The following is a 10541-nucleotide window of genomic DNA, read 5'->3' as shown; positions in this document are numbered from 1 at the left end:
GATGAGAGTAACCAAGAGGAGGTTTCATATAGACTTCTTCAGAGAGATTGGCACTAAGAAAAGCATTCTTTACATCCATCTGAAATAATACCCAACGACGAACAGTGGCAACAACTAATAAGCTTCTTATAGATGTAAGGCATTCAACAGGTGCAAAAGCCTCATCATAATCAGTGCTACATCCTTGAGTATTGGTAATGTCATTAGGGTGCACTAAATTTAAATCGTTACTAATAATATAAACAATTAATACAGAGCAAGCGAGGATCGATTCGATGAAGGCTATGCTAGTTGTATCTATTATTAACTCTAAAACAAAGACTAAAAATAAAATAATAATAATAATAATAAATTATGAAAATAATAATTTAATAGAAACTCTAATTAAAGGTAAAACAAATAATAATAATGAAACTTTGGTCAAAGGATCATTCGCCACCACCGAACATGCACATAATCAATAAATCAATTCTATCATCAATTTCTATTGAAACTATCAACCATTGACAACAATAAGATTTGTTAATCTCTATCTTTCCTTATTATATCGTTAGGAAAAACAATTTCTTCAACTAATCTCTGACCAATAAATAATTCAAAACAAACTCTTGAAGTTTAAGATAATAGAAACATTAATTAGAGAAAGATATTAGGCTGATCTAAGTAATAAACACACAAGCTCGAATTATTTAACTTAGTTTATGTTCTTCAATTGAAATCACTTATTCCAATTTGCTACTAATGATAAAATATCAAGACAATTACGAATCAAGAATTTTAATTTAGCAATAGAATTTATTCAAATCCTATCTAATTGGCCACTCAAATAAGATAAGGATAAAATCATAAACATTTATTATACAAGAACATAAACAATCTCAATTAAATAAACTGAATGATAGAAATTGAATATTAATCATATGACATGTTTAGGGTTTTGAATTCACCCTTAACCAAATAGAATATCTAGCCTAGCATAATTAAATTGAAAATAAAAAAGTTGATAAAACCAATCATGGAGATTAATCCAAGCAACTGCTGATCCAATTTAGTTCCTTCGGGCTTCTCTTTTTCTTTTTTTTTTCTCTTCTTGCGGCCGTCTCTAGCTCTTGGGTTTTTGTGTATTTCTCCTTCTGGCAGCCGTCATTCAAAAGCCAAAGGTTGGCTTTTTATAATGCTTGGTCGAATCCTTGTAGAATTAGGTTGCTTGGCCACCAATTATAACCTAAGTATCCTCCAACAAGGACAAGCCAAATAAAGCCATTAGTTGATCACGTGCTGACCACTTTTGGTCTTAATTACTTTTCCTTTTTAATTTCCTTTGTTTATTTTTTTTCTCAATGTGCAAGATTAATTCAATAATTAGGTGATTTTGCTTGGCCCTCTATTATAACTTCCTTATGTATAGATTTCCTTGTAAAAATAATGCTTCTCGTGTGCATGCACTATTAGAAAAATGGGCTACCATGACAGAGAATATCTGTCATCCGACCCCCCTTATGACAGAGTTTCCATCTATCATTGTAGCCCCTCTCATAAATCTGTGACAACATTTTATCTATCACATGTTCCTATGACAGTGTATATCCATCACACATATGTCATGAACCAAGCGATGTCTGTTTTGCAAAGCTTTCGAGAATTAATTGAAAATTTTAGCAAGTAATTTAAATTATTTTGAATTTGGTGGGTTTCTTCAAAATCTGTCATATATTAATGATTCACATTCTCTGTCAAGAGATTTAAGGTTTAAAAAAATAAAATTATTATTTTCAATTTTGAAATTATATTAATACTAATTAACATTATTTAAATTCCAGAATTTTGAAATAGAAATAGCAAAAGCCACATTTTAAAACTTGAATTAACAAAAATAAAATTACATTCAAATTCATAAAACTATCTAAAACCAAATAGCACCATACACTAAACATTTCAATCACTTGAAACTTCCAACAAATAGCATCATCAAAATACATCGTGTAACATATCTCACAAATCCTTTGCAATATCCAATCATCAGCCTATAACTAGAAAAACAATTAATCCATAAAAAAACACTGATATTAAATTCCCAAAAGCCACCAACATCACCTGAAAAATAGATTAACCAAAAAAATACATATTAACATGTTGACCACATACAATTAATCAGATTCATAATAAAGTTCACCTGTGTGTAATTGATTTAATCAGCTTTGATACCAAAGGGAAAATGAGGATAAATAGCCCCAGAGGAAAAAAAATCACATTTGACAATTGACATAATGAAGCAGTAAGCCTCAGGAGTTGTAAAAAAGAAATAGGAAAGGGAAAATAAGGGACATCTTCAATGCATGTAGTTTATATTAACCTAAATAGGAAAGGGAAAATAAGGGACATCTTCAATGCATGTAGTTATTAACCTTTTTTTTTTTGTTCCTAAAGATGTATTAAGAGGAAAAATGATATTCATTCAATGCTTGCATCTCCTATTTGTTAATCTAATTATTCTCCTATTCCTATTGGTTAATAAGGGAGTCAATAAGATTTTAATTTAACAATATAGCAGTGACAATTAACTAGGTCTTCATTAAGAGTTGTTGAATTAGAAAAGATTGAAGTATAAACAAACTATTGTGCAACATAATACATACCGAAGAGAAATATCGAATCAAGTGCAATGCCAAATACAAGAAAAGAGAATTTTTAGTCTAGCCTTCTATAGATTTCAATTCTGAATTTCTTTATGCACCAAACTAAGTATATTTCAAAGACTACAAATTAATTAATGCAAAACATCTAAAATCATAACAACTTTCCATACATAATTAAACAAAATCCACCAAAATCAAGCTAATAAAAAGAAAGGTAAAAGTTGTAAAAATCCAAAAGAGGAAATATCAAAAAATTCTGGAATCACCAGAATCTCCCCATTCTATCAACCTTAATGCCATGCTTGTAGGCTTGTGAACACTGACCCTATCCAACTCAAAGAAAGAAGACACAGGCTAGTATTCTCATCTGGATTACATCACATTAGCATTTGAGATATTTTTACTTTAATGTTTCAAAGAGAAGAATTTTTGTTAAAGCAAGATTTTCAACAAATATGTTAAAAGGAATGCTCATTGTCCAAGGATTTAAGAGGATGCCGAGTATAAGTTTGTTTACAATATATTTTTTATTTTTCTTTTTTCTTTACGACAAAATGAAAAATACAAGTATATCTTGATTTTAAAAATCAACCAAGACAAGAAAATAGAATGAACAACTATTTTTATAGGCAATGAATGGAAAACCTCTAAATGTAGTCATTGGTTTAGTAAGGACAATTGGAACCATAAACAGTGGATAAGTTTCTAATAAAAATAATAAAATCCATCATCTATATAAGTTGAGAAAAAATAAATTTCATGTTAAAGATCTAAAAAATTTGAAGGAAACCTGATAGTAAACAAATATTCAATTCATAATAGTATGAATAATAAAAACTTTACTGTTAACCTGAAACGTAAAGTTGCTTTGTGTTTTTGTCAGCGAGTCCTATTGTTTTTAGCAAAACAACAAACCTTAGCATTTTAATTGGTAACAAATCAGAACCAACATAAAAACAAAATTAGAAAAGATATAGAGATGTATCCTACCAATGTGCAATGTTGGTATCGTCACCATCTAGTAGCCATGGTCTAGTAATCGAATTAGCCACCAAGTCAAGATCGTTCCATAACTTCCTCCTCAGATTTGGGTTGGGGCTAGCATAAACAGTAGTGACTCACGACCAATGGCCTGAAGAATCTGTAACTTTAAAATGAATGAACTGCTTGTGGTTAAAAATAAACTCCATCCTGAAGCCCTCTTTCCACAAAATCCAAATACCCTCGGCAAAACCCTCAGCTTCCACTCGATGCGAGAAATCTAAACCACTATGTTTAATAAAGTTATCAGCTTTAACTCCGCTAATTTAGGCTCCAAGATTGCAACAATATCAGGATTATAAATCTTATCGATTGTGACAAAGGTTCTTCTAAAAACCGGTGAAGACACCCCTTGGCAATTCCAAAAAAGTATAGATAAATTCATCAAGATATACAGAAAAAAAGGGAGGAATCTGTCCATACCATACTTCATTCAGATTCCATGTTATCCTCATCTTCCAAGGAGGTTCCGCTATCATCTGATTCTAAGTCACTTTTCTCACCTTTATCCTTAAAGCTCTTATCATCCGGGTCATCTTCATCATTGGCATCCATTTCCAAATCCTTATTAAGGGGTTTGTCTCGATCATTAATCGGGATATTAGGATCAGCAAGCTCCTTATTTGGTCTAGTTGGATCTAAACTAATATCTTTAGGGTCCGAATGAAAATCATGTGAGGGAAGGAATTTGATTGCTGTGTGTTTTACAGGGTCCAGGCTAGTGGGAATAGCGGTGGGAACATGTAAGTTGGATGAGGTTGCAGGGTTTTTAGATTGTGCACGTGACAATGCTTCTGCATGCACAAAAATTGGTGTGGACTTTTCACTAATAGGGTTTACATTCAAAAATGAGTATTTGGCGGTTGTGTCACTTGGAGTTTGCATAGTTGGAGAGTTGACATTTGCATGGCTATTTATGATAGTAGGATTCTTAGGATTCTTTTTATATATGAATTTAAACTGAATAGCCGACTGATCTTTTTCGGTACTGTGCCCATTTTTGTCATGAAGGGAAGGAAAACCTCTATCCTCATTATCCTCATTTTCGAGCACCTCAAAACGTGATCCCCCTGAAAACACCACCATTGTTGACTTTCCCCTTCCTTTTCGACTGACAATCATCCAGGGTCCAAAAGAAGGGTTTGCTGGGATGACTGTAGAGGACCGCAGTTTATCACTGATAGCGGTCCCAGTCAAAGCGTAAGTGATTGAATATATTTCTACTTAGGGTGAGAAATAAGACCACAAGATATTTGATTTTTTGGATAATAGTCAATGCCTTTATTCAAGTCTGTTGAAGCTTATTTATACTTGAAACAACTTAGCCAAACAATCTAACTATCACTCGAGATTGTAGGCAGGTACTAAGCTAACAACTTGACTTATTCTTTTAGCTTAACAAAACAACCGAATATGAATTAAACCAAATAATAAATCTCCATTAAATCAGCAAGTGATCCCATATTGACCGAATCAACCCATGATCCCTGTAGACTGCTCCAACGACCATTCTTCCAACATGCTGCATGTTGCATGTAACGTATGCATGAGTCTTGAGCCATGTGACCGTTCGACTTCTAAGCATCCATGCATAATTCAAACGTACCCAGCATACTTGTTGCTAGGCTTTGGAATCCTTGATGACCTCTGTGGCGTATCAATACCACCTCCACGAAGAGGACCCTTGTCCTCAAGGGTCAGGTGAGGGAATTGCTTTACTAGGAACTCTAAATCTTCCCATGTTGCGTCCTCATGTGGACGGCGTTTCCAACGGACAAAACTTTGTTCCACCAACTTGTCACCTCTTTTAAGCCAACGAACATCAATAATTCTGTCCGATTCGAAAATGAGTACTCCATCGTCATCGACATATGGAAGATCTGCGCTGAATTGAGGCATCACACCAACATATTTTTTTAGCAAGGACACATGGAATACTGGATGCACTCGAGATCCCGTCGATAGTTTAAGCTCATAAGCCACTTGACCCACTCTTCGTATAATTGGATATGGCCCAAAGTATTTGCTGGCCAACTTCTGATGAGCACGACGGAATACAGTAATCTGCCTATACGGTGGAAGTCTTAGGAATACCATGTCACCCTCCTTAAACTCCACGTCGCGCCTTTTTTTATCCGCAAATTGTTTTATGCGATTGGTTGCCATTTCCAAATTTTGTTTTAGTTGTCGCAGCAACTCATCCTTAGACAACAAAGCTTAATCTACCTCGTGCACTGGAGAAGATCCCACATGATACATTGGTACTACCAGTGGATGTCACCCATACAAAGCCAAAAAAGAAGTCATACCTGTGGACTCATGGTACGTTGTGTTGTACCAGTATTCTGCCCAAGGTAGGTAAGAGTTTCATTACTTCGGCCATTGGTGAACAAAGCTTCGCAGGTATTGTTCAAGACATCTATTAATAACTTCCGTCTGACCGTCGGTTTGCGGATGAGATGAGTTGTGTACCTGACATATGAAAAAACTCCTTCCAAAACTTGCTAATAAAAATAGGGTCTCGGTCACTGATTATTGATTTCGGCATGCCATGTAATTTTACCACTCCATCAATAAACTTCTCAGCCACCATTTTTGCTGTGAATGGGTGAGTCAAGGCCATAAAGTGTGCACTCTTGCTGAGCCGATCCACCACCACTAGAATAGAATTTTTACTGTGTGAGTTTGGCAGCCCTTCAACGAAGTCGAGCGTGATATCATCCCACAATTGGCAAGGAATTGGCAAGGGCTGGAGGAGACCGACAGGCTTAAGAGTTGATGCTTTCGTTTTTTGACAAATCTCGCATTTACCCACATAGTCATGAACCGTTTGAAACATTGAAGGCCAATAGAATTGTTGTTTCAAACATTTGTAAGTACGTAGAACTCCTGAATGACCTCCCATCCTAGTGTCATGGGCTTCAAAAAGTAATGATTGACGGAGTAGAAGAGGAACTACAACTCGGCCCTTGAAGAAAATCAGCCCGTTACCTATGAAATAAGGGCCAGTGGGTTGAGTCAGGGCCTGATGTGTAATTTGCTGCATATAATCATCATCTTAGGCAGACATTTTTTTTTTCGTTCCAAATAGATACCTGCGCCACAAATAAACTGTTAAGAGTAGAATTATGAGGTTGTTGTGAAAGGGCGTCGGCGGCAACATTCTCACGGCCGGGTCTATATTGGATTTCATATTCAAACCCCATCAATTTGGCCAGCTATTGTTGCTGTTCGGGTGTCGTAATTTTCTGCTCCAAAAGGTACTTAAGGCTGCGTTGATCGGTTTGGATGATAAACTTTCGTCCCAGCAGATAAGGTCGCCACACACGGATAGCTTCTATAATCGCAAACATCTCTTTTGCATATATGGACCAAGATTTGTTTGTGACTCCCAAGGCATGACTCATAAAAGCGATGGACTGCCCTTGTTGCTGGAGTATTGCACCAATGCCGTCACCGGATGCGTCTGTCACAATAACAAAAGTTTAATTAAAATTAGGCATGGGTAATGTAGGTGTACTTGTCATTGCCTTTTTTAAATTGATAAAAGCTTTGTCCGCTTCTGCAGTTCATTCAAACTGCCCTTTTTTTAGAAGATTCGTGAGTGGTCGAGCTAAAACTCCATATCCTTGGACGAACTTTTTGTAGTAACCCGTAAGGCCAATGAATCCCCGTAGCTCTGAGATGTTCTTTGGTTGAGGCCAGGAGACCATGGCCGTAATTTTTGTCTCATCTACTTTTACCCCGTGGCTGGTAATTATGTGGCCGAGGTACTCGAGTTCTTGTTGGCCAAAAGTGCACTTGCTTGTTTTAAGGAAAAATTGATGCTCTTTAAGAACCTTCATTGCCTGCTTAACATGAGTAAGGTGGCTACGCCAAGAGGGGCTGTATATTAGTATATCGTTAAAGAAAACAAGGACAAATTTCCTAAGATAGGGATAGAAGATAGAGTTCATGATGGCCTGGAATGTCGATGGTGCGTTGCATAAGCCAATCGGCATTACTAAGTATTCGTAATGTCCGTTGTGTGTGCGGAAAGCTGTTTTGTGTATGTCGGCTGGGTTTACACGTACCTGATGGTATCCGGCCCTTAAGTCCAGTTTAGTGAAGTACGCTGCTCCATGTAACTCGTCCAACATGTCATCGACTGTAGGGATTGGAAATCAGTCTTTAACAGTGGCGTTATTGAGAGACCGATAGTCGGTGTAAAATCGCCAACTTTCATCTTTTTTTTTTACAAGTAGTACTGGTGATGAAAAAGCACTGGTACTAGGCCAAATGAGTCCCGAATTCAGCATCTCCTGGACTTGTTTTTCAATTTCGGCTTTCTGGAAATAGGCGTAGCGGTATGGCCGTACGTTGACTGGCTCAGTTCCCTCTATCAATGTGATGTTATGGTCGATTTCTCGTCTAGGTGGTAGTTTTGTTGGCTCTTGAAATAAAGTGTTGTATTCCTTTAACAAGTCTTGCATATTTGGAGTTGTTGTGTTGAGAGAGTCTTCTACATTCACATGGAAACAAATGGCAAAACCGGACTGCCCTTGTCTCAGCTCTTTGGTAATTTTGGTCAAGGATGCCGTTTGGATTGATTGAGGCCCGATGCCTTGTAACCAGCAACTTTTGTTCTCCCAAGTGAAATCCATGGTAAGTTGTTTCCAGTTGCAAACCACTGAGTCTAGCATCTCAAGCCACTGGACTCCCAGCACCATATCCAGCCCTGTAATTGGAAGTGAATAAAGAGTCAAAGTGAATGGAACTTCTTGTAATAATACCTGAACCTGTTCGAATTTTCCCTTGCATGATAGCGTTTCTCCATTTGCCACGCGCACCGAAAATCCTGCTGTGGGAATGATTGGCAGCCGTGACATGTTGGCCATTCGCGAGCTGATGAAATTGGGAGTTGAACCACTATCGATCAGAACCATAATCTCATATGGTCCTACCTTTGCCGTGACCCGCATGATTCTTGGGGCTGCCCATCCAGTGAGGGCATAGAAAATGATTTTTGGATCGGTTGGCTCTCTAGTGTCAGGTTCTGTACATAAGACTTCAGGAATTCCCTCATATGTAGTTTCATCATTCGTTGTGTCACTTTCAAGGAGCAATAGCCGAGGTTGGGTGCACTTATGACCTGTTGTAAATCGATCGTTGCAATTTAAGCAAAGTCCCATTGCTCGACGCCGCTGCATTTCGTCCCAAGTCGGCCGTTTGATGGGTCTCGTTGGTTGGGCATGGGTATTGTTTGTTGGTGCTGGTGGTGTACTGTTGAGGTACTGTGGTCGCAGCAACTTCCTTTGTCGCGTCAATTGATCATCCTTCATACGTGCGAGGTTTATAGCTTCTTTTAAAGTTTTGGACCAAAACATCCGAATTTCTTTTGAAATTTTCGGATTCAATCCTCCCATAAAGGTCCCGACCAAGGCCTTTTGCGTCCATCCTCGTACCCGGTTCCCAAGCCTTTCGAATTCCCTCTGATAATCACGTAGTGACCTTGTCTGCTTAACCCTGGACAACGCCTCATCATAATCTTTGCACTCAGTAGGGCCAAACCGTGCACAAAGCTCCTCTACAAAAATTTCCCATGTTACTGTCTTTTCCTCTTCTTGATAAGTTCGTCGCATCCACTGCCACCATTGGTTGGCCCCTCCTTCTAGGTGAAAAGAAGCTAAGGAGACTTTCTGTTCGTTGGTTGCTTCCTGATACTCGAAAAATTGCATGATCCTATTATACCACTCCATTGGGTCGTCGCCGGAATATCGTGGACACTCCAGTTTGGTAAGTCTTGATGCTAGCTGATGGCGGCTCCCTTCACTATCTCCACGGCTAGGCTGTGAGGATCCGGCGTGATCAGAATTGTTATGACTTGGCATCCCTTTTGAAGTTGAAAGTGAATCTACCAGTTTGCTCATTGTTTCTTCTAGGCAGTGCAATCTGTCAGTAAGCCCTAGTTCCATATGCTTCATTCCATCTTGCAAGCTTCCGATCTCAACTTCCACACGCTCTATGCGTTCCTTGTTGGTTGACATAGTAACCTCGCTCTGATACCACTGATAGCGGTCCCAGTCAAAGCGTAAGTGATTGAATATATTTCTACTTAGGGTGAGAAATAAGACCACAAGATATTTGATTTTTTGGATAATAGTCAATGCCTTTATTCAAGTCTGTTGGAGCTTATTTATACTTGAAACAACTTAGCCAAACAATCTAACTATCACTCGAGATTGTAGGCAGGTACTAAGCTAACAACTTGACTTATTCTTTTAGCTTAACAAAACAACCGAATATGAATTAAACCAAATAATAAATCTCCATTAAATCAGCAAGTGATCCCATATTGACGGAATCAACCCATGATCCCTGTAGACTGCTCCAACGACCATTCTTCCAACGTGCTGCATGTTGCATGTAACGTATGCATGAGTCTTGAGCCATGTGACTGTTCGACTTCCAAGCATCCATGTATAATTCAAACGTACCCAGCATACTTGTTGCTAGGCTTTGGAATCCTTGACGACCTCCGCGGCGTATCAATCACCACCACTGTTAGTTATGTTCCCAACTCCATTGTTCTCTGAATTTTTTGTTGCTCCTTTTATTGTCTTGAGCTGAGGACAATTTTCATTATTATCACCATAGATCCCACAATTAAAACATATAACCGGCAAATTTTCATACTCCACTTTCTGCATTTTGCCATCTAGAAAAAACTGTGAACAAAGAGGTTTATTAAGTGAAACCTCAACTGCAATACGCGCAAACTTCCCTCTTGTTAATGACTCAGTGTTGTAATCGATTCGAATCACTTTTCCAACGACGTTCCCAATCATGCGAAGAACCTTTTTATGATAACAGTGTAGAGGCATT

At 37.8% G+C, this 10541-nt stretch overlaps 1 protein-coding gene across 1 annotated transcript; it reads right to left on the bottom strand.

Annotated features, from left to right (window-relative positions):
- Positions 1–7840: 7840 nt before the first annotated feature.
- Positions 7841–9703, bottom strand: LOC112100017. The gene has a single exon (XM_024187585.1). It carries the CDS (start codon positions 9701–9703, stop codon positions 7841–7843), a length of 1863 nt encoding a protein of 620 aa, XP_024043353.1.
- Positions 9704–10541: the final 838 nt, after the last annotated feature.

This window comes from Citrus clementina, unplaced genomic scaffold (assembly GCF_000493195.1).
Source record: "Citrus clementina cultivar Clemenules unplaced genomic scaffold, Citrus_clementina_v1.0 scaffold_9, whole genome shotgun sequence".
NCBI lineage: Eukaryota > Viridiplantae > Streptophyta > Magnoliopsida > Sapindales > Rutaceae > Citrus > Citrus x clementina.
Note: the sequence above shows the minus strand (reverse complement) of the source record. Positions and strands in the feature narration are given on the sequence as shown.